At 40.9% G+C, this 24,187-nt stretch overlaps 1 protein-coding gene across 2 annotated transcripts in view; it reads left to right on the forward strand.

Moving 5' to 3' along the window:
• The window catches only part of AKT1 (AKT serine/threonine kinase 1), a 77,955-nt gene that overhangs the window by 24,013 nt on the left and 29,755 nt on the right, over positions 1-24,187 (forward strand). For both annotated transcript variants that reach the window (XM_053945688.1, XM_053945689.1), the window contains exons 3-4: positions 14,912-15,040; positions 21,651-21,762. In XM_053945688.1, the coding sequence (XP_053801663.1) occupies positions 14,912-15,040; positions 21,651-21,762 (241 nt within the window). The remainder of the gene's footprint in view (positions 1-14,911; positions 15,041-21,650; positions 21,763-24,187) is intronic.

The following is a 24,187-nucleotide window of genomic DNA, read 5'->3' on the forward strand; positions in this document are numbered from 1 at the left end:
CTGGTTAAATTTCATAGAAACCACATCCTTTGTGTTGCCACTGGCAACATAACATTCCTTAATGTTTGATTTCAAGCAAAGCTTTATTACCCAGCTGTACATGCAAGCATAATTCTAAAGAATTTCTGTCACCACAGAGTGAAGCTCTTTCATTTTAACGTGGACTTTATAGTCTTGTTTATTTATAGTACAAACAGGTAAGAGACAGGAAACCTATCTGCTTAATATGTACGTTGTGACATGTCTGAAGGGAAGGAGGCAGTGAGTTGAGTATTTGTTCTTGAATCTTGCTCATGCAAGTAAGTTTGGTTTTGGAAGCTTTTAGGGCCAGGAGGTAAAAGTATACTTCATTTATTCCTTGCTCCTTGGAACATGGGGCTCATGTCATCTTTCTTGTTCACCTGCCTTGATAAATTCTATATTTAGTTGTCTCTGCCCATCCAGTTGAACAGGACAAAAATAACTTCAGTGTAATCCATCCTCTCTGTCCTTTCCTCTCCACCCCTTCCCTCCCCTTTCCTTTCCTGCTGCTAGGTTTAGGGCATTCAGTTGTTTGGGAAATGGTGTTTGTTTTGCTTTGTTTCCTTACAAGTAGGGTTGGAGGGCAGGAGAAAACATTTATACTCTGACATAAAGTTGTTGTGAAGAGTAGGCAAACTGTCAGAAGCACTTCCTTCTCTCTTACAACATTTGCTGAGGGGTCAGAGTGTGTGCAGAGTGTGTGGAGGGAGGTGGAGCAGAGAGGTTGGGAAATGACTTGCATGTGGCATACATCTGTCTGACAAAAAGCCAACCGTGCCAGGGGATAAATGGACAAACAAATAGTGTTTCAGTTCTGAACTCAGAGGTTCAGAACTTAAAGTTTGCACAGGAGCAACTCTTCAGATAAGTTTCCAATTGGACCTTGACTTGTGTTGTGCAAACATGTGGTAGCTAGCACAGAGGAGTCTGTCCTCTAAAACCCTGCCTGGAAGAGGATCTGGGCGCAGGCTGTGCTTTGCATGGCTTCTCCTGTGTACTGCAATGGGCATATATAGATATAAATAAATAAATAAATATATTTGTGTGTGTGCACATATACATAGTCTAACACAGATCAACACTGGTCAAAACCCCCAGAAGTATTTAAGACTTAACCCCTTGCCTTTAGCATGAATTAAGGTGAAGTCACATTTCTGTTAATCTGGCTGTGGACGTTGGCTATTTTCGGATTGGATAAAGAATGTCCACTGAATTTACCAAAATGCTTGCTGTCTATATTATCTGAAATATTATGGTCTTCCACTATTAAGCTGATAGGGATTTAAGGGAAACTATTGTTTTGGTGAAACTGCTTTGAAATACAGCCTGCCAAGTTCTTGTATCTCGAGCTGAGTCTTGGGTATGTTGTTCCTGACAGATACGTTGTCTGGAGATGTAGGGGGACTGATTGTTCCAACAAAAAACATTGCTTTTTGTAACTCGAGCATTTTTTTATTAAAGGTGTTAAAGAGGTTGATGTGGAGCAGAAAGATTGAGGGAAAACCCTTTAATTGATGCCTAATATAATTCAAGTTATTTTTCATTAAATTTTTCATTTCAGTTATCTGCTTTTCAAAAGAGAGACATTTTCCTTCTTTTTTTTTTTTTTTTTTTGCTTATTTTTGCATTCATAGAATTGCTGCAGGACAGAAGGAAGAAAGAGTTGGTTTTGAAAATTGGTCACAATTTTAAAGATTAAAATTCTTTGTTCTTCCTCCTCTTTTGCCTGTGTGCCAATAAAAGCCTGAGCCATATGGCAGTGTCAGAGTAGCAGTGCAGCCCCATTTTGAGTTGCACCCTGAGTGATACGGGTGTGAAGAATAACTAATTGGAGGACACTGATCATGTCGGGTCTTCTGTGGTGTGAGCTGTGTTGGGCAGTGCAGTGGAACCATTCACCCGACCTGGCTTGCACTCAGGTGCCAAAATCCTGGTTTGAATCTCCACACTGTGAATTTGTCACTACCAGAGCCCACCTCGCCTCTGTGCAGTGGTGTCCGATTGCCTTGGCCCCCTTGCTCAGCCCTGCTTTTAAAGCAAAGGGCACTTGAGTTTCTAGGAATGTTAATTCCTTACTTTGCAAGCACAAATACATGCTCTGAGTGTTTGGAAAGGAGCAGGCCCTGAATTTAGAGCTTGCACTCCCAGGCACGGGGTAATCCTGTTAGGAGTCTGGGCTGCTGCAATGGTCCCGGGCAGCCTGTGCTGCCTCCCAGGCATCTGCTTCTCTGCCGATTGAGTCAAGTCAATATCCTCAAAACTGTAATTTACACTGTAATGATGGATTACACTTGTCATGGTTTACAGAATTTTGTGTTGTGCGTTTAATAAAAGAAAACGCTTTCTAATGCTTATTATGTCTGAAGTCCAACACGTCTGAACTAAAGCTCAGTGTATGCAAGGCAAACTATGCTTTAATTTTACAATTGTCTGATGGGACTTTGCGATTTATTTGTTGTTACTTCCTTAATGATGTTGCAGTCAGAGGCACTGTTTTGCTAAATGTTGTGTAAAAAGTAAATTGTAGCACAGCAGATGTTGGTATTTGGATGGATGTCGGTGCAATGGGGGGACAGCAACAGTCATCTCTGTCAGCTGTCTTCAGGCTCGGCAGGCCTGCTGCGTGGTTACTTTGGTGTGTAAAAACAGCTCGTTTTGCAACTGGGAAGTTTGGCATTACATTTGGCACTGAGCCATGTAGCTGGGTTAACACAAGTGTTTATCCAGTGATTTTCTCAAAATTGGTAACTTGGAGAGAGTGTTATTAAACTTCAGTACAAAGAGAGGGGGAATGTGGATGGATCTCTTTGTAAAAGGCATCGATGTTTATAATCCTAAATTCCACTTAAAAAAAATTCCTTTTATTTCCCTTAGCCCTGTCTTTTTTGCTTTTTCATTATGATCCTTTTTCCAGCTTACTGTTTACAGTTTCCTTTTCAAGGATTTCAAGGATTCTGACATGGAACCATACCTAATGGTTCAAGGTATGGAACCATACCTAATGAAATGCCGTAACCACCTGTTTCTCCAACCTGTCCTGAATTAGGTGCAAAGAATAGAAGACTGCAAAAGAAGCTGTTTAATTGCCACCATCCAAAATTTGTTAGAAATTCCAACTGCAGCATGAAACGAGAACCTGCTCATATGATAAATTACTGTAAATTTTACCTTTGGGTTAAGTACAACAATCCTTGCAGGCCATCAAGAGGTTTTTGTAGAACTCCTGTGTTAATACTGGATATATTTCTTTATGGAAGTAGCAATTTAGACTGCATTTTCAGTAAGGACAGGCAGGAGCATGTGGTGGTTTTGCAGAGCAGCAGTTTCGATCAGATTTTATACCTGAAATTTGGAACCTGTTGATTTAGTGTTCATTGGGAAACTTTAACATAAAGGATTAATTTTTCAAAGCCATTTTAATCTTGTATTGCATCTGTGATTAAATAACTAAATGTCTTCATTGCTTGGAAAGGCTTCCATTTCTTTTGCAATTGGGAAAATTATTAAACTAGGATATTTTGATTCTCTGATGAGGGGAAGAAAAGTGTATAGAAAAACATTTTCTCAAAGCAGTGATAGTTACCCAGTAGTGGACTTGTGCTTAGTTAATCTTGTAGTTGAGCTGCAATTTTACTACCAAATAAAATACTAGGACAGTAATTTTCATTTGGGTCCTTTATTCTCTCTCTTTTTTTCTTTTTTCTCCTTTTTAAAGAAGAGGCTGTTACCTATATTGTCCAATTTCTATAGCTAAATGTGTCTTCATTTAGAAAACTGTAATTTGCAGTAAGTCTGCCCACGACTAAGGTTCATTTAGTATGCTGTGGATAAATGAAAATTTTAAGTGTTCAGTGACTACTTTTTGGAAACATTTTTGTCTCTTAGTTTGATACTCAGGCTCTAATCCTGAAGTTAAAAAGATTTTCTCACAGGGGATGGGGACATAAATGTGCATAAGCATTAATAGGGGAATAACCTAAACCTTACAGCTTCCCCAGACCAGAGGGTGGTACAGTCTTTGTGGCCAGTGTGACACTGGAAGACTTTCCTGGGAGTGTTGGCTGTGCCTGTGAAGGAGCAGGGTCAGTGCAGCGACCCTGTGCTCCCAGCCAGGCTCCACGTTAGCTCTGTGGAACATAGCTACGTGTCTGTGTGTATCTAAAGGATATAACTTTGAGGTTCCAGCTTGCTGGATTTGGCTGAGTGTCAGCAAGGAGGTGCTGAGTGGGAGCATACTCTCCCCACAGACTGGGCACAACCTGTGCTTCCAGCTACCTGCATTGGTGCTGGGGCAGGAGCAGACGACTGGTGATGGCCACAGGCACAACTGGCATGGCCTGGGGTGGGGGTCAGGCTGCAGCCTCTCCCTGCCCTGCCTGCGCTCTCAGCCCAGTCAGCGCCTTCCCTTCTGCCCGTCAGAGACCTAGCTTGTCCCGTTGTCAACACTGCTCCGATGCAGCTATTTCAGCCAGAACTGGAGCCACATCTTAACTCATGTCTAGCAGAGTTCTCTGCCTCCCAGAGGTGCCTCTATCCCTCCCCTCCTTTTCTCCTCCTGCTTCCCTCCCACCTTACTGGCAGCAGCAGGGTTTGCAGGGTGGCCTTGCTTGGCTTGACCCCTGGAGTGGCAGAGGAGCCCCCAGCAGCTGCCACCTGAGCTGGAAGCATCAGCTCAGGGGCCAGTGGCAGGAAATGCTGTAAAACCGGGTGTACCTAAGCATGGAGCAGTGCTTGCATGCAGGCTTTTCTGCATGTGTGGCTGTACCCTTCCTTGCCAGAAGTCCCTGAGGCACAAGCGTAGCCCCAGATGGCCTTCAGGAATGTTACCCCAGGTGACCTGTAGGGCTTTCTTTGTCCTTTTTAAAAAAAAAAAAACAGAACCTATAAACAAGAAAAAGCAAAAAGCTGTCATTTAAAAGTTTAAAGCTTTATTTATGGTTTTCTGGTGTTCTCAAAGTGTGGCAATCTGACTTTCCTGGAGAGCTTTTGTAATTGTTGCAAGTTCTACACCTGATGGATAGCTGTAATGAGGTTAGGCGGGGGATGTGTTTAGGCATTTGTTTTGCTTCTGTTCTTTGGGGACATCCTAGGGAGAGTGGGAAAATGGAACTAGAGAGTGTGTTCAGTTATGGGATGGGGCTTTCAGGATTCGGGTGGATGAAGGAATGTGTGTGGTGAGGAGCAGTTGTGTGGTGTGCTGTGGATGGAAACCTCCAGGTGTGGAGGAAAGGTGGGGCTGATGAGGCAGTCCCTGACCTCAGAAGATCCAGTGAGGCAAGTGTCAGATTTGATTCCCACAGAAACTGGTGTGAGTTCAGGGCAGGGTGGGGGTGATGTTTATTTTAACACTGCTTATAGGAGCAGTTTGAATAGAAAAGATTTGAATTTTTGCCATGTCCTCCCAAAACAAAAAATAAGAGGCACTGCAGACTGGAAACTGTAATTCAGGCTCCCATCTTCTGTGTCCATCTGCTTCCCACTTCTCTGTGGGATATACTGTTCATTTCATACGCTATTTTTAAAATGAAAAGTGACTTTAGTGTAGCAGGATGCTGTTGGCAACAAGGAAATTAATTTATGGTAGCAGTGTTGAGGTAGGTGGGTCTTTATTATGTCTTTTTTCAGGTTGGTCTTTATTTCATTTGTCCTTGTGTAAGAAACAGATCTTTGTGTGACTGAAGTGCATTCTCTCCTAGAGCTTGGAGCTGTTATAGAGAAGTGTAATGAGCTTAATATAATAGATAACTTTGGGGTTAAAAAATAGTTGTGATTATATGTATGTGGTTTTAGTTGTATTTTAGACATGTTTCAATGTCACGGGGCTAAATTGTGGTACCACTGAAATCCAGCACGAATTTTGCTGTTTGATTATATTAAGACTCAACATTTTTACTGTCTATTATAAAAATAAAAATAAATAGTGTGACTGACTGAGCTTGTGACCCTGTTGAAGCAGCAGTGTGAACTGTGCTCTGCTTTACAGTGACAACACACCTTAGGTCAAGGCACAGAAATCCTTGGCAGTTTCTTATGCCTGTGTTACTTGGCTAAGCTTAGCACCAGAGCTGCGGTGGCTGTTCTGCTCTTACACTACTCAGTGGTGAAGTTGCTTTAATAAATTCTCAGCATGCAATTAAGTTACTTTGCAAAATTCCTCTGAAGTGAGGCAGCACTCCTGTTATCTGGAGGAGATTTTCATTACTGAGTTTGGGGTAGTGACTCAGTAAAACTTATCTGTGGAATACTAAATTTGGAGGCGTAACCAGGAGGTTGCCATGATAACAAATATTAGGACTTGCTTTCTGGGAAGTGCTCCTAATTCTTCCATTGATGGCCATTAAATGCCTCAAGATAAATGAAACTTTTTATTAGAGCTAACTTGGTCTCCTTGTGCTCCTCCAGGCTTTTGTAGACTTGCTAGTGACAAAATGAAGAAAGGAAATCCAGATTAGCCCCAGCCCTATAAAGACACCACTGCTTTTTTAACGTTCTTTCTTATTTTTCCCATTGAAATGTTTGCTTAACTTAGCTTTCATTCATCTTTCTACGAAATATTTATCAGTTTGTATAAACATTTTAAAATTATACATTGATTTTGTTTTCTTGGCACTTTTAAGAAATTTCCTGATGCACAGCATGATCACACAATTACTGGTAGAGCTTTCATTATAAGTGACCGAAAACAACTCTGTGCATTTATGTTGAAAATTAGGACTAAAACCCAGAAGTTAAAGGATAACAATACAATGTGTTAATTTCTTACTCTCCATAAATTGCTTATTTATTAAAATCCATGTTCTGCAGCTTAGTTTTTACAAAGAGAGCTTTTTCCCCCCCCCTTTCAAACTGCCTCTGTAGTTGGTTCAGATCTATTTTAAAAATGCTGCTGTTTCCATAAATCTCCCCTAATGTACTTTAACCATTTTTTTCCCCTCCATTTCTTTACAATTCCCTGAGGTTTTGATTCACAATGTGAATGACACAATGATTTGGTAATGGGAGCCTAGGAAAGCAAGCCAGGGACTCAAGGAGTGGTGGAGGAAAACATCCTCAACGTGGATGTTTTCTGTTTTCTTCGTGGCTGTGTCCTGCTTTTTGCCTCCCCTGCTCTTACTTTCCCATGGGCTCCCACCCCCCAAGCTACCAGGTCATCTCTCAGCCTCACCAACTTTGGGATTTTAATGAGGAACCTCTGCTGAGTACTTTCAGGTTTAATGTTAGTAAAATCATAAAAATCACTCTTGCTTGAGTCTTAGTTTGTTCTGGAAGAACTTTGGTTTGTGCATGTTTTTTTGCTTTGTCCCCTCAGACACTCCGCCAGTCTCTAGGTGTGTTTACTGAATAACAAAACTGGGTTTGTGATATTCAAATCAGGCATGTGTTCAGATAAGCACAAGTGTCATGCCTAAGGATTCTTAGGCAAAAAGGTAAAATCATTGAATCAACTTTCAGCGGCTGTCTAGAAAATCCCATCCTTGTTCAAATACACCAGGGTGTGGTGTGTTTGGTGTTTCTGGTTTAGTTTTTATTTTTCTTCATATTTGTAGTAGACATAAAATCTTTGGAGGACCAAGTCACACTGTTTGTATGTACATGAGGTGTATTTAAGGGCCTGATCTGCAGAAATACTGACCATATTCAGACTGAGCTTGAGGAATAGCTGTAGCTACCTCCTTCCTCTAAGGGAAGATATTTAAAAACTTGCAGAGGCTTATTAGCTTAAGTGCCTTGTTAGCTGCATGTGCTATTTTCCATCATAGTGTCAAGGTAAAATTACTTGGGGAGAAATAATTGTTCTAAGTATGCTTAATTCAGTTCAGTGAATCTGACACCTCCTTTGTCATTTTTATTTATTTATAAAAATTGGGAGAGAGTTGAGCATCTGTCAAAAGCAGAGAAATACATTATGGCACTTTCTGCTACAGGAATGTTTTATTTTGTTAAAATCCTGTAGTTGCTTGCAAGTTTATTGTAGAAGATTTCTCTAATCGTGTTGGACACCTCATGGAAGTTTTAAGTCCTTTTGTTTGCACCATGAGGCAGTGAAGATGCAATTCACTCTGAGATTGTTTTCAGTATAGCTTAAGAAATCACTTTATATTTTCCTGTAATTTATGTAGCTATCCTTAAAACTGCTGTTTTTAATGAAATTTCATTTACATCTTCTCCCACTGGAGACAGCTGTAGGTTAGGACTAGCCTGACTAAGCTGTGCCAAAGGTAAGAGTAAGGAGTTTTTTACATGCTGATTAATTCTCTTTTGCTCCTTTGGGAATATCTGGTATTGCTTAAATTGATTGTTGTAAGCAATATGGCAACATTTTTGACCTTCTAAACTGAAATTCAGCAAAAAAAGAAAAATATAAACCTCCATGTTTTAGTTTTACAAAACTATACAGTTGAAGTACAGTGGTAAAAAATACAGGGGTATCATCTTCTTGCAGTGGTGTTGTTGGCTGGTGATCTCAAACCCTTTGGTAGAGATGGAATCTGAGAACGTGGTAGTTGTTCATCCTCTGCACAGAGAAAGTATTGGGTGAGAATCTCTTTTTATTTCTCTGTAATCTGGCTTCTCATCTCTCCCATGGCCAGCTTTGTGAATCAGAGCACCCTGCTGCCTTCCTTAGGCGCTTCGCACCTGCACTGTTGTGTAACTACAGACAGGGGCAGCTTCCAGTACGTTTACTTTTCTACATAGCTTTGTGGGAAGCCCGAAGCCAAGGCTATATGTGCTTTCTGAAGTTAATTTACAGATGTGGGGTGCCAGGTGACCAGGAGTTGTCCTCCCACTGCTCCCTTTGTCGCGAAGGCCAGACGGCTCATCTGTCACCCCCGCCCCACCTCCGGTGCCCACCTCCCTCCCTCCCCCCCCATATTCCCCCAAGATATGCTAATGAAGCAGGTGCCCTGGACTGCAGCTCTCCCTGAGCTTGAGAAGCGGCAGGAGGTTTAGAAAAGCTGAAACCAAGGAGGAGGAGGAGGTGGCACTTTTCCTGAACCTGTTGGCAGTCACGTCAGTCACGGCCATACACCCCACAGCCGTCCCACTGCCTGCGGGGGAAGAAAGTGAGGAACCGATTTGTCGCACCCCAGTCAGCCCACTGGGCCTGTGGGACCCCACGTTCGGGTGTTCAGGCCATGCCAGGCCGGAGGAGCTGGGCTGTGTTGTGTTGGCCTGGTGTGGCGGCGGTCGTGCACAGAGGAGCCGAGCTGTTCACACAGCCCTGCTCTGGCGCCGAGGCCGTGGGCTGGGGGTGACCTCCCCGCCGGGGAGCAGCCCCGTCGGCAGGCCCAGCCACCTCATTGAGATTCCAGGCACAGGGAGCGCCTCTGCAGCTGTACGCTGGAGGCGGTGGCCGAGGAGGCATCCAGAGAGGGGCCCCAAAAAATCATCAAAGAACCGGCCCCTTTGCTGCGCCTCTGAATAGGCAGACAAACCAGAGGTCCTCCTCTCTCCGCCAGCGTGTTGGGAAAGACATTAACATAACCTCTTTTTTTTTTCCTTTCTTTTTAATTTCCCCAAGCTACCGAAAATCTACTGTGTTTAAATAATCTTGTTCTGACAGTTTGCAACGGGGAGTGAAGAGTGGTGCACCAGCCTGGTGGGTGTCTGTGCAGCTATTTTTATAAAAAACGAAACATACTTGAGCTGAGAGTTTTCATTCAGGTCACCCTAGACTTAATTGTTTGGTGTCAGGTCGTTAAGATCCAGAATTAGCTCCCTGCACTTGGAAAGGGATTGCTTCCGAGTGCTTTAGAAATGCAAAGGCAAGTTTTCAAGCCCTGCTTTCTTTTTCCAGATCTGTTTTGATTTCAGCTGGTTTTGAAGCAAGTGGACACTTACTCGGTTTACTCAAGCAGTAAGAACTAACTATAAATCCCCATCCCACTCCTCAGCATGAGCGAGATGGCAGGTCCTGAAAGCTTCACATCTTTAAGGAAATTGGCATCTGTTTTCCGAGCCCTTATTAGGCCGACAGGATGCAGACCACTTCTCGTGGCCATTGAGGCTCAGAAATGAGTCACTGTGCCTTTGATGGGTGGCACATTAGCGCTTCGATTGGCATAACTTTAATGTTCCCTCGGACAGGAACTGGGGCTGTACAAGCAGGGAGTGCCCTACATCATCAGAGCGTGTGGGAATGTAGAGAAGGCTTGCATAACTCAAAAGCTCTAATTTTTTGAGTGTTATGCTTAAACGCAATTAAAGGTGCTACTTCTGATGCTCAGAGCAGAAAGTTTAATGCATTATTTATTGGTAGATTTGTGGTAGCCACTTGACTGCATTTCATATAACTGAGACTTCGTCAGTGCTCCTGGGCTTGTTACTTGGTTACTTTGGGCCATAAGAAAGTTAATAGTCGGTCGGGTGCTTTTGTAAATATCAAGGGTAGCATTGGATGCTGACTTGGTTAACCTAATGATTTTTTTTTTTCCAAACCATTGGTATGTATGAGTTGATTAAAACAAAAGCAGAGGCTTCTTAAATATAGTCTGTTCTGAATTAAAGGGTGTGGTGTTGGCTTTGAATGAGCTTGATGCAGCAACAAGCATGCAGCAGTTGGTAAATAAAGATGGATTTTCTTTTGTTCTGCTGGTGCTTGCTGCTCATTATTCTCCACTTACCCCGTGAGCTTCCCAGGGAGTGGCAGCTGTTTCTGATGTTAGACACTCTATCAGTGGTAGACAGCTCCAGATTCTGTGAGATACTGTTGTGGGGAGGAGAGGAAAATAATCTAACCCTGCATTATTGTAAATCCTCAGTAGAATTAACTTTTCATGAGCCAAAGGAGTTTTGTGTTTAACTTTTTCTGCAATATTCAGGCATAAGTGTGCTTTGCAGTATGTGTTACAGCGAAAAAGCTTTTCTGGCATGAGATGGATTTACATTCTGAGTGTGTGTTAAGTATTTTAATGTGCAGTGTGTGGGGGCAGGCACAAGGCAATAAAGGGAAATCAGTCTGTAACAATCTTTGTGTATGTTTCCAGATATATACAGTTTGGGAATCTTTGCAATTTGGAAATTGCTCGGAGTAAACAGAATGATACATAAAGATTTTAAATAATAAAGCTAGCAAGCTACAGAGGAGTCTGTTTGGTTCCAGGATTTTATATGTAGGATTTATAACCCATGCTTTTGCTTTCCTGTCTCTGCAGTGTTAGCATTCTGTTACTGAAAACAAAGAAGGCTCTGCCAGGCCATTACACAAGCAATGAATCACAGAGGAAAAAATGTTTTGCTTTGTAAATTGTTCACTTTTCCATGGTGGATCGTTATTTTTTTTTTAGTGTTGTCTGATAGAATTTGCCACACATGCTTGCATTTACTGTACTCAGTACGATTCTTTCTAGTGTGACTACATAACTGCTTATATTAGTGACTTCAAGTAACTTCTTCTTGTGATTCTTAAAAACAAAACCACAACAGGAACAAAGAACACAGGGCAAAAATTGAAACAGCTCAGTTCACTCTTGAGGCATGACAGCTTGCTGAGTATATCGGAGGAAGGAAAAGGTGTTGATGTTTTTCAGACAGCTTTGTCCCAGCAGTTCCACATAATTATTTTTTTGTTTATATTGACAATCTTCTGCCTCCAGTACTCAGATTTGCTGTCACCTTTTGATGTGGTCCTCGTGGATTGTAGGCCATTTATAGTCTTTTAGCTAGTCATAAAAATATAAACTTGTTTCTTAAGAATATGCACTTTGTACATCTTTTTGATGACTGTTGATGAATCTGTGTTTCCGAGCTCCTGCAGAGGAATGATAGCTTGCTCAGGCTTGAATGTAAAATTATACTTGGAGATCATCTCTTTGGGAAGTCACACACCAGGCAATGTCTTGCCACTTTTTTGCAGGATGCAGAAGTAAAACCTCAGTGTGTTATATAACAAAAACTTGTACCACAGATGCTGCACTGTGCCTTATACTCTCCTTGGCAAGAAGAATAATCGATAATATTTTGGATTGCCATATTACAGTATTCATTAAGCTCCAGACGTGGAAAAATTTTAAATAAAATCACATTACTTATTTACAAAATAAAAAGGTGGATCAGGAACCAGCTAAAGCAATGCTTAAAGGAAGATCCAAGTAGAATGATCCCTGCAGAAAGGCTGGTGGTAATGAAATCCTTGATTTTTCACACAGAAGCAGTGAGTGTGGAGGAGGATGCTATATATGTATGGAATGCACCATTTTAAAGACTGTGTGATTAATCCTGTTAGAGGATGTGTTTCTAACAGAGAACCAAATTGGTGGGATAAAGCTGTAAGAAAGTATGAGCCAAACATAAGCATCTAATCTTAGAGAAAGTCTCCTATGACAGTACAGTCTAATTCCATTTAAAATGATGTATAGTTCACTGCAAATAACCAGATAATAATTTCAGAATCTGCAAAAAATTATTGTCCCCTCTGTAAATGCCAGTGGAGAAGATGTGTGCATAAATTAGGGAGTAAGGGAAGTAGAAACTCTCAGTCTTGTCCCTGTTCAGTTATTATTTGTCCCATCCAATCTGGATTTAGTCCTAAGTGCGGATATGATAAGGGGTGTGAGGTGGTCATTAGGTCTCTTGGGTGTGCTTTATGCAAGAGAAGAACATGCCAATGAGTCGGGTATGTAACAGCATGTTCCAAAATCCTGATAGTCTGGGCAGCCACCTCCCCAACCTGCTTACCTGGCAAACCTCTAGTCAAGAGTTGGGCTGAGCATGCCATGTGTCTTCTTGTCACATCTGTGGTGTAATAGTAATGAGATTGGAGTAATCTCACTGATCTGGGCCGAGTTGGACTGATAATTTAAATGTGAAAGGCTTCATAATCTCCTGCTGATCCCAGAAAGTTTTCGGCATTTAATTAAGGTCAGAATTAAAAAGATGATGACAACAAAACCTTCTACATTTACCTCCTTGCCTATAAATGTTAAACCATGACAGGTGAGTTCTGAAATTCCTGGAGTGATGATGACGCTTTTGTAAACGCCTTATAGGTTGGTGTAACACTTAGAGCAGTAACAGCCATCTCTAAAAGAAACAATGAGAAGGTTTGTGCTCCTTTTCCTCTCTTTCTTTCCCCATACCTCTTTCATCAGTTCAAACGGATGTTTTCCGCAGACTTGGCCACTGCAAAGGTGGCTCTTTGTGACTCTCTAACAGTTCAGTAGCTCTTCATTTTTTGGTTTAGATTAGGAAATTGAAAGCCCAGGGAGGACTAAAGAGGTGAAAGCAGGTGGTGGGGGCTGTGCTCACTTGTGTCTTTGTTGTGTGGGCATCGGGGTTGCTTCTACTTCTGTGTGCAGGAGGGCGAAGGATGAGTGTGAATGGAGAAGTGGCACAGCTGCTGCCCAAAGCAGGTTGAAACTGCACCGCAGACGGAGAGGAGGTCTGTGGGGACAGGAAGGAGACAAAGCAGCTGCAAGGGAGTTCCTGGGGCAGGGTGCACTTCACTGGGAGAGAAATCACCAGCGGAGGAAAGCTGAGCAGTGGGAAAGTATGAGAGGAGCCTTGGAGAACAGGAGAGCAGCAGAAGGTTGCCAGAGCCAGTAAATCTGGTGAGCCTTCTCCTCTCACCATTCTTGCTTGTTTGAAGAGCTTGCCAGCAGGTGAACCTGTGGGCACTGGGCACCAGACACTGCAGGACAGCATTACAGGGTACACAGGCTGGAAAGGAGTTCAGCTCCTAGTGTGCTCCCTCATCTTCTCCCCAGTGTTAAGCAAACCAGTGAGAAACCATACAGAAGCAAGGAGGATGTGGTTGATGCGCGGCTGTGGGTGCTTTGTAGTTGACCATTTGCTTTTAAAATTTTTAAATAGGTTGTTGGGGTGAGCAGAATTGGAAAAGTGTGACCAGTGCTGTGTTTAGAATAACACCTTGAATGAAATTTTTGTGACTCCGTTGAGTAGAAACATCACCGCAGGACCTTTTAGGACCTAGAGGAGCAGCTTGGCACTGTGAGAAGCTATTTGAGGTTCTTGAGAGACTGCCTCAGAAAACAATGATCTGGTAAATAAGCAAAAAACTCAGACATACTGCCAGTCATCCAGAAGAGCCATCAATGGGATTTCTGTCTTCCTTCCCTGAAGATCTTGATAAATCCAGTAAATAACTGAGGTTTTGATTAGCTCTTTTCTTCTTATTCTACTGCTGAACGTTTTGAACGTGGCTGTAACAGTCACACAAGTGTCACCTGTGCAGGTTACTCAGATGAGCAGTAGCATGGTGTGAGCAATGGGTGTTTCCTCAGACAAAAAAAGGTGGCATATCTTTCAGAGTAGATATTTGTTTTCGACTTTGTGGTGGCTATACATCATCCAGTGTTTTCCCCTTCATATTGTGATATATCATCTTGTGTTTTATGCTTGAGATGTTGTGAGAGAAGTGAGTGATGTTATGTAACATAAGAAGAGAATTATCTTCTTATGGTCTGAAAGTGACTGTTGGTTCGATAAAGCAGTTGACTAATTAGTAAATTACCCATTCTTGTTTAAAATACTTGCGCTGCAAAATGTAAATGAAAAAAATTTCTCCACTTGTCAGTATGAAAAATGACAATAGCAAAAATAATACATAGGACATCTGCTCTGATTTTTTTAAAATTTAAAATGCATTTAAGGCAGATGTTGCAGAATTTGAATGGAAATCGAAGTAGATGGAAGAACAAAACATAGCTGTTTACCTTTTATGAAGTCCCATTTTTATGGCTAACATCGCTATCAGTATGTGACTCAGTGCCTGTATTTTTCCACTGTTTGTATCAGACTGAACTGAATGTTCTTAAAACTGCTGCTGTCAGGATGACATATAGTTCCAATATTAACAGAAATAATTGGTGTGTCAGTAATTTGGGGTGTTTTCTGATGTTGTTTCCCTTTGCCCATCCTCTCTTTCCAGGAGAATACATCAAAACATGGAGACCGCGGTATTTTCTGTTGAAGAATGATGGCACCTTCATTGGCTACAAGGAAAGGCCACAGGATGTGGACCAGCGGGAATCACCTTTAAATAACTTCTCAGTAGCTCGTAAGTGTTTTTAGCTGTTTCCTTGTCCAGTTTGGGTGTTGATGTCTTCTTGTAACAATAGCTGGTAAGCTGCATCAGTAACATTCAGATCTGCCCAGAGCGCTGTATCTAAGTGTGTTTATTTGAGCTGATAAATCCCACTGTATTTCTCAGGAATGATTGTAATGTTGGGGGTTTGCTCTGCTTATTTTTCTCGTTTTTTAAGTTTTCTAGTAATGTAGTGTTTCTGCTTATTGAATCAAATGGGCTTATTTGTTAATATTTTGTATGTATGTTAGTCAGCAAATTGCTTTAAAGTGAAAATTCACCCAGGTGCATGTACTTGGAGGGTAGGTACAGCAGAAGTATTTCTGCCACCAGATCTGGATTCCAGTGGCATTGACATTGGTCAGAGTTATTTAATTGTTAGCATAAGAGAATGCAGAGTGAGCACATGTTTTAATGAAGCACACTTGGATTGTCTTAATTTTGAACACAAACCCACAGTTCTTCTATCAAAGCCAACAAAAGGGTTTTGAAATAATAACATCTCCTAACCTCTGCGCTCTCTACTATGCAAACATTTCCGACTTTGCTCAGGTGCTGCAGCACAGGATGTGATAGAAGACTCTGAAGATAATTTCCTTTTCTTGCTCATGTTTTTAACTTCTCACTGTATACTTCCAGCTTTTATTTTCTCCTGTTCTTAATCTTTCCTGTCTTGTGATTTGCCTGTGTCTTGTTCCACCAGTTAAAAATAGATCATTGTGGCATCTGTTATTAACAATGATCTATTCCATGTTCCTGGTGACTACTGGAAGCAAAGCTCTGCAGAGGGAAGGGTAGGGGCTTTCCCTCTTTATTACAAGGTAGCTCAGAATACAGGGGGTTCATCCTTGTAGCTGATCATTAAGCAGGTATTTATTTTGAAACACCCTGCTCCTGGAAGAGGGCTGGGCAGCAATAAGAATTAATGGGAATGTTCATTATTTTTCCTCTAGTAGAAGCATATACCTGTTCTGAGTGATGATGGGAGCACATAATGGACGTGCTGTTGACTGGTGCTCCTGTGCAGGATTCCAAGAGTGCTTTGGGGCTTTTTGTGTTGTTTGAGAGGCAGAATTCTCATAGTGTTTTCATTTCAGTAATGACATGGTACTTTCCTCTTCAGACTGGTATCTTCTTACAGATCAAGAAGGTAAAGCAAAGCAGAAGAAAGCCATTAATTCATAAATTAATTCAGTAATTGGTCTATAGCCAGAGGCTTTTAAAAAATGCACTTTCTGGAGGACACTTTCATCCTCTTGCTGCTGCTAACTGCATTACTTGGGCAGCTCAGTGCTAAGGAGTAAAAATGTGTCCATCACCTTTTCTTTGTCTAAGTTGCCTTTAAAATGGGTTAACTTAAATCAGTTTTCACAACAGGAATATGGTGGGTTTTTGGCAGATTGAGCCCATCAGTCTCAGTGTTTATGAATAAACGGGTTTGTTACCATGGCATCAGAGCATTGTTGGAGAAGACACAGCACATGCCTACAGATGAGTTGTAAGAGTTGCCTGTAAGAGGCATGGTGGGCTGGATGGTGGGTGGGAGGATGTTCCTAGCAGTGGCTCTTGCCTAGTGGCAGGTCAGGAAGGCCTTGAAGATTGGAGTGGGGCTTCCTTGCTAGAAGTCATTATTGTGGATTTGGGGCCACAGAAGCAGCTATTTCCCCACCAGGATTTAATTTCTCATGTAAGCAGTAGCAGGCAGTGTTGCCAGCACTTCTGTCCCTTCTGGGTGCCCTCCACGCTTTCACAGATTGACAGAGTGCTCTGAGTTGGACAGGACCCACAGGATCATCAAATCCAACTCTTAAAGTAAATGGCCCATATGGGGACTGAACCCACAAACTTGGTGTTATTAGCACAAGGCTCTGACCAGCTGAGCTCATCTCAGGGATCACTGTTTGGATGTATTTTGCACCACAGGTTTTCCCTTTGAACCTGCTTGCCTAATCCTTTCATTTAGGTTAACATGTTGCATTAGTGTGGAGTTGCATTAGTGTGCATTAGTAGTGGAGGAAGGCTCAGGCCTGAGCACAGCCCTGTAGAAGCCTCCTGCCAGTAAAAGGTAGGGGAAATAAATTATTTTGTTAAAAAAAGAAAAAATTAAATATTAATATTAATATTTTGTAAAAATTAATCTTACTGGTTTTTTTTTTGTCCAAGAGACCACAGTAGCCCCTGACTCTTTTTGTTAATTAGTGAACCAGATTTTTTTTTTTAATGAGATGGCAGGCTGTCTTTGTCAGTCTGTTCTTTGGAAGTGGTCCCATGTTTCTGATTAAAATCTTTACCCTCTTCTGCTGTACAAAAATGTAGGCTGTTTTATCTTTGCAAGTAAAAGGAAGGTTTTTTTAATAGGGGAATTTTATTACTTGTAGTGTAAAATTCATATTGAGTGATTTTGTTAGCACATGAGAAGTGGGAAATAATTAATGAGAAAGCTATGACAGAAGATAACAACTAATGGTCACCTGTCTTTTCCTTTAATGGGTATGAAGAAAGTATTAGCAATAAATAGTGTGTGATTTCCATGTGCTTGACAGTCTCTTCTTTCTCCTACACTAGGCTTTTCCTTTTGGTCTATGAGGGTTTTGATCATACATTTTTGAAAACTTGTTTCTAAGCCTCTCTAGCTAAAGAGAGGCGTACTGTCTATTTTAAATAACCTTTTCTCTATCTAATTTTCCTTTTAAAATAGCCATATACCAATGTTTGCTGTTTATTTTCTCTGGAATTAACCTATTAATGATTTATTTAAAAAAAAAAAACAACAGCAAACAAAAAACAAATACAGAAGAACCCAAAGTAACACTCGTGAAACATGGTTGCCTGAGTGTTTGAGTCTTATTTGTGTTTGTGTTCTGTACTTTACTACTAATAAAGTAGAAGGAATAAAAAAGTCTGTACCTAAAAGTTCTGCTCCAGAGCTTGTGCAGATGAATAACCAATAGAGGCTGAGTTGTAAATCTGTGAGATAAGTAGCCTTCATACCAATTGTAATCTGGGATTATCATGTATGTCTCCCTATTAGGTTATAAGCCTTTAAAACCATATAGCTGAGAAAAGCAGTATATTGTGAAAAACCACATGGAGAGAGAAGCTGTTCCTGTTAGAAAGGGATTATTGCTCCCGGCTGTCAAAAGGGAAGATGGACTGTGGTGGTTTTGTTGTACTGCTGAAAACATAATTGCTCAACAATACGAGAACTCCTTTTGGGACAGGACTGTGTGTCTGCAGTCAAGCATTTTTCAGAGGGCACAGGATGGCCAGATTAGTGGTTGGATTTTTGTCTGCTGTTACTAAGATCCACCTTTGTGCAGGTCTGTAACTTGGTGCTCCTGGCCCATCACTTCTGCCATCCTGAGCAGTTCAGAGTTGAATCTATCCAGTGTTGTTAGCTGAAAACAAACACTTCAACATAATCTTTGTGTTTTATTTCTTCATCACTCTATTTCCCTTATTTACCCTTTTTTTTCCCTGTTTTCTTTTTTCTGTTTCTCCATACCCTTCCTTAAAGAAACCAAAGCACAAATAGGAAGGATTCTTCCTTGACATTATTGTTTTAAGTGTGATGTCATTATATAGGGAGCAGAGTTTGACACTTTCATCGAAAGTAATCTGCCTTTTAGCTTAAGTGCTGGGAAATCAAATATTGTGACATTTTAGAAAGTCACTGGGATAATACTAAGTGTCTTTCAAATACAAAATGGTAATTTACATTTGAATGCCTTGGTGTCTATTCCTGTTAGGAACAATTTCTCTGTCCTACTTACTTTAAAAGACCAAACGCCAGGAAAGAACCAAGAGGTTCTTTGGAGAAATTTAAATAACTTTTAACAGGCTGCTGTTTCTAGTACCTACTCTGTTGCAAATGGGGAATACTGACGTTGGCCTGTTTCACAGGAAAAACTTCCTTCAAAGTGGGTAAGCGACCGTCAGCCCCTATTTGTAATTGAATGTTTTTATAGTAGAATTCCCAGACATGCCATAAATCAGACCTAATACTGCACAGCATCTCTGTCTGTGCTCTGCTGGAGTGGTGCACATTGCAGTAATATATTGACGAGGATTTGGTGCTTCTCTAACTTCAGCTACAGTGAAGAGCACACAGTTGGGTTTAAAAGTAAGAAAAGAATACTCTTCATTCATTTCATTGATAAAATCCATGTGATTATCATAGATGGTGAGAAATAAGTGGTAGTTTCAAACTCCTAGAACCTATATGGTATAGCACTTTGGTAAAAGTAAAGCCTTCTATATTTCTTGATATGTGCTGTTATGATTGAGCAGGGTAATTAGACAGCATATTGTTCACTAAACAAAACAATTCTGGGTGACATTCCTGAATTATAGTGGTTATTAACTGACAAATCTCTATTATTCATCTTGCTCTACGCCTTAAAGATTGCTGGATCAGCAAGCTTAACAAATATCAATGGACAGTACTGATTTAGAGGAAGAGTGACGTGTAACTGGTCCCTGTCTATGACAGAAAAAGCCTTGTGTGGTTTATTATGCTGAAATTAAATGGTTAAATCTAGAGTTCATGGCTAGTTTAAGTATCTATGCAGCTACTTCAGTATATGAATCTAAAGTGTTTTTAAAACTAAGCAAAACCTCTGTTTATTTCTGTATGATGTTATACTTTGGGATAAGTATGGGAGATCAGCTCTAGATTAGCACAAGGTTAGGAAATAGCCTGATGTTGTTCTTCCAGTCTTCAGCCAGATTCAGTGTCTTAGGGCTGCATTGTGCAGGTTCCTAGAGGACAACCCCAGTCTTCATCTAATCACATTAAGCAGATAGAAATGCGAGGCAGAACAAACAACAAAAAAAGAAGGGTAGCTAAACGGAGGTGGGAGGTCTGAAAGCAGGAGTGAGATCTTTTGAGTGGAATTTATCAGCACCAGGCTCACGGGGCTGCCAGCCCGGGCAGTTGTGTTTGGCTTTCACAGCCATTCTGTGAGAGGACAGTGGTGGCTGCAAGGCTGAACCCAGCGCGGCCGCATTGCTGTGTGGAAGTTGTTTAATCTGAATGAAGGAGTGCTGGTTATTGCACTAAAGCCTTGGCATGACTCATTAATAAACTTTCTCTTATCTAACTGGAGTGCTTTAGTAGGATGCAGTATAACCTCAGCATGCTATTAAAGAAAAATTATATTTTCTTATAATGAAAAATGCAGAGTTACTAATTGAAAAGCTTATAATTCCAGCAGCAAATGAGGCATGAAATATAATGCCAAAAATACAGTGCTCAAAAACACTGGCAGTAAATATTTTATCTTCGTGCTAATTAAGAGCTTGAACTTAAAACTGAGCATTCTAAACTCACACAATAATGAAATTAACCTAATGGTACCAGTGTAGCCTTAGTAATGTGTACTGTTATTCTGGTGGATTCTGTCCTCCACTTGCACGTTCCTGATGGTGGAGGAAGTTCATAGCTCTAGCAGTAAACAGAAATTTCTTATCTTCATAGTGCCTTTTTATTTATTTAGAAGTCTATTTAGAAACTGAAGACCAAGTAACAGCAAGCTTGCGGTTTCATTAACTGCAAGGAAAAGAGTTGAATGCAAGAAAAAACTCCCATTATTATATTTTTTTCCCCTGCTCACTTGGTTTCTTCACTTTCCTCTAGCAGGATCTGTTTAATTAACTAGCTTTTCTATTAATGTTTATCCAAAAAATTTGGTGGTTTGGCTCCTGTTGTTATTTCATTGATTTTCTTTTTGTTTTTCAGAGTTAAAGTGTACCCTTTATCCAGGAGCATTTTCTGGCCCAAATTTAAAGGATAAACACTTGTAACATCCTAAGAAGCTTAAAGTAGTAGTTTAAAAATTAAAAATAATTACACTCAGCTCACAACAGAACATTTTGATGAAGGAAGTGGTGGCTTAGCATGTAGCTGTACTTCTGTAGCCTTTTTAGGCTGTGCTTAAACCCTGGCAGGGATGGCAGCTGCTCGCTGTGTGTCCGTGCAGCATCTGACTGCCGCAGCTCTCCTGAAGGCTTTTGGAACAGGGTCTTCTCAGGGGTGCCTTTGCAGTTTGATGTTCCCTCTAGTGTTTGAGGACTGGAAATGCTGAGTCTTGTCTTCATCAGGTTGCTGCAAAATGATCAGATGCTCTTCTGCAGCTCCCTGGAACCCATGGGACAGGGTTTTATGTGGGAAAGTCAATAGGAGGGAACCCCACTTGGGGGCTTGACTTTAGTTTCAGTGTATGTAATTGCTACATTATCAAATGGCTTTGGCCATGTGCTGTGCTCTGGATGACTTTTAGAGTATGAGACTTGAGTCTGAATGGCTTCTGTGTTATCACATCACATTTCTGCTTACCTCTATGGGCAGACCAAATGTGGAGCCTTTCAAAGCAGAATTTGATTTCAGAGCTGCTTAGATGGCTATCTCCCAAGCTATTTATTGGTTTCATCAACACAGTAAATTGTCTCAAGTCTCCTAAAGAAGTACTTACAGAGATTTCTATGGCTGATTAATTGCAAAGGTTTGCTAGATAAGAATAAAGACAAATGATTATTTAAACCTGCTTATGTACCATGACTCTTTCTTCCTTGATTGTGGTAGAGTGCCAGCTGATGAAGACAGAACGACCTAAACCAAACACATTTATCATTAGATGCCTCCAGTGGACCACAGTAATTGAAAGAACATTTCATGTGGAGACTCCAGAGGAGCGGTATGTTTCATTCATATTTAATGCATAAACTCCTTGCAAAAGCAGATGCAAGTGTTCAGCATTAATAGTGAGTCCTCTGCTGAAGCTCTTATTTATCAGATGATGTACATCTGGACTGAAAAGTGACAAATAATCTTTGAATGCCTTCAGTTTTAGTGTGTTTTCCAGTATAAAAGCAACCCTAAAGGGGAGGTTTCAGAGAGTGGATTTTGAGCAGTGTTTGTAAGTGAATTGTTGCTAGGTTGGGTATCCAAAACGGACAGGTGCAGGTGTGTACCAGCACACAGGTAGTTATTTCTGGAATGTAAGGTTCATTTCTCACTGGAAGTGTTGTGGTATGTAAAATGAAGGGTTTCTGACCTGGGAGTTTCTGGAAGGATGAGCACAAGTGAAATAGAAGAGATTCAGGCAGAATTGAGTTATATCAAAATAGTGACCTTTTAAAGTCTATTTAGACACCCTATTTCTAAAGGAAAAGTTAGTTGTATCATTGCTGATTGCTAATGTTTTATGCAAATTAGATAATAAAGGTGATAGTTATCTGCTGCAGGTGCAGATTTCTGTTTCATCTTTTAGGAAACAAAGCTAAGAGCAGAGCTACATCCTGTGCTCTCATCATTGGAGAACTGATCTCTTACCTCCAGAGAGAAGAGTTTTCCAGCACAGCTATAATACAACTACAGGGTATTTAAATATTTACTTGCTCTTCAGAAACTGAACTTAAATTGTTCCAGTATCATTGCCCTAAGCGAGTGGGTATTTTAAAACCCTCGTCCTCCCTAGATATGATCCTAGCACATATTTATTTTGAAGACCAATAAATCCTACTCAGTATTACTCACTTCTTTCGTAGTCTTTGCATGCACTTCACATGCTTCTTATTATGGCTTTTGATTCTGTTACAATGATCAGAAGAAGGTTTAGTCAAATTAAAAGCAAAGAAAAAGAAACTGGTCCTTGTTTCTTTTAGGAACTTCGTGGTCAGTGACCCTAAAGGGAGTGAATAGCGGTTTCCACTTGGGGGAAGATTGTATTTCAGTCTTGTTTTGTTCCCTCCTAGCCAATTAAGTCAGCTTTGTGACACTTCAGGGCTCAGTGTTAGTCACCTCTGTTGTGTACTCTTGAGACATAAAAGCTGAGGGTGAAATTCTGTTCTCCCAGAAATCAAAGATACTCACTTCAGGAGGGCCGAGATCTCAACCAAGTCAGTAACAAAAGAGATATGAAGGTCAATATGCCTTTAGCTTTCTATATGCCTTTAAAACCAGTGTTTGCTTTTTTGAAAGAAATGGAGAGAGAAAAGTGCAGAAGTTCTTTTTGCAATAATTTTGAATATAAAAATATGACTAGTAAATAAGGGAATGTGTTAGTGATGGTGAATAGAGCAGTCTGTGCTGGGAGTACAGGGAGAATGTTCTGAATGTTTGACATTACCTTGCTGCCCCAGACAGGGCTGGATGAATTGTGCACAATTCAGGCAAAATCCAAAATAAAAATACACGAGACAGGAAAGACCTTACGTGGTGCAATTTTTATTAAAATCTTGTGTTGGATACTTTTTCCCATGGACTTTGCTTCCTCTGGGGAATGATCTGCCTCTTGCATCCATTATAAATGGAAACTCACATGTTCAGATATAATCTTTAAAAAAAACCAACTTCATAGGGCTAGTGAAAAATTGGACATTGATAAGGATGGCACAGCTGCACTGCAGATTGTGCACAGAGTTGGTCAGCATTGGCTGCTGCTGATCCTGCTGTAGTAGCAAAATATTTTATCTGGGATGTCCTTAGGAGAAGAATTTAACCAGTCCCTAGAAAACATCAACTAAATCACCACATCCTGTTCCCTGCATGTACAAAAGACAGTAAACATGTTAAGTTCAGACAGTCCACTGGATGTGTCTTCAGCCCCTGTGTGTGTCTTTAAAGCCTGTCCCGAGACCCTGGAAGCCCTTCTGAGTTGTGTTCTTTGTTCAATAAATTTGCAGTGAAATCGAGTGAAGGCCAAGAACTTTCACTTCAGTAGCTTCCAAAGGTGTGAAATCTCCCAAAGGACACTGGAGTGGAAGTGGTCTCCATGGGAGTTGAAGGGGTCACTGTTAGAGCACTGGTTGCTGAAACAGCTGTGGAAGCTTTATCGTAACCAAGATCTGTGTCTGAGATGAAATGTCACTGCTTTTGCTGACATTCTGCTAAAGTTTACACAGCAATTGCTGTACTAATGTCATCATCTTTACAACAGAAGAATAACCTAAGTGTCCTGAGCTTTAAGACCTTCTCCAAGAACATCTCTTGTCGCTACAGCCACTAAAATTTGGGATATGTGTGTGAAGAGGTGCCATAATGTCCCCAGGAGCTGGATGTGTGTTTCAGTGCACCACAGAAATGTAGAAACTGTCTTTAATTGCTTTGTGCATCCTGTA

The sequence above is a fragment of the Vidua chalybeata genome, chromosome 6 (assembly GCF_026979565.1).
Source record: "Vidua chalybeata isolate OUT-0048 chromosome 6, bVidCha1 merged haplotype, whole genome shotgun sequence".
NCBI classification, from domain to species: domain Eukaryota; kingdom Metazoa; phylum Chordata; class Aves; order Passeriformes; family Viduidae; genus Vidua; species Vidua chalybeata.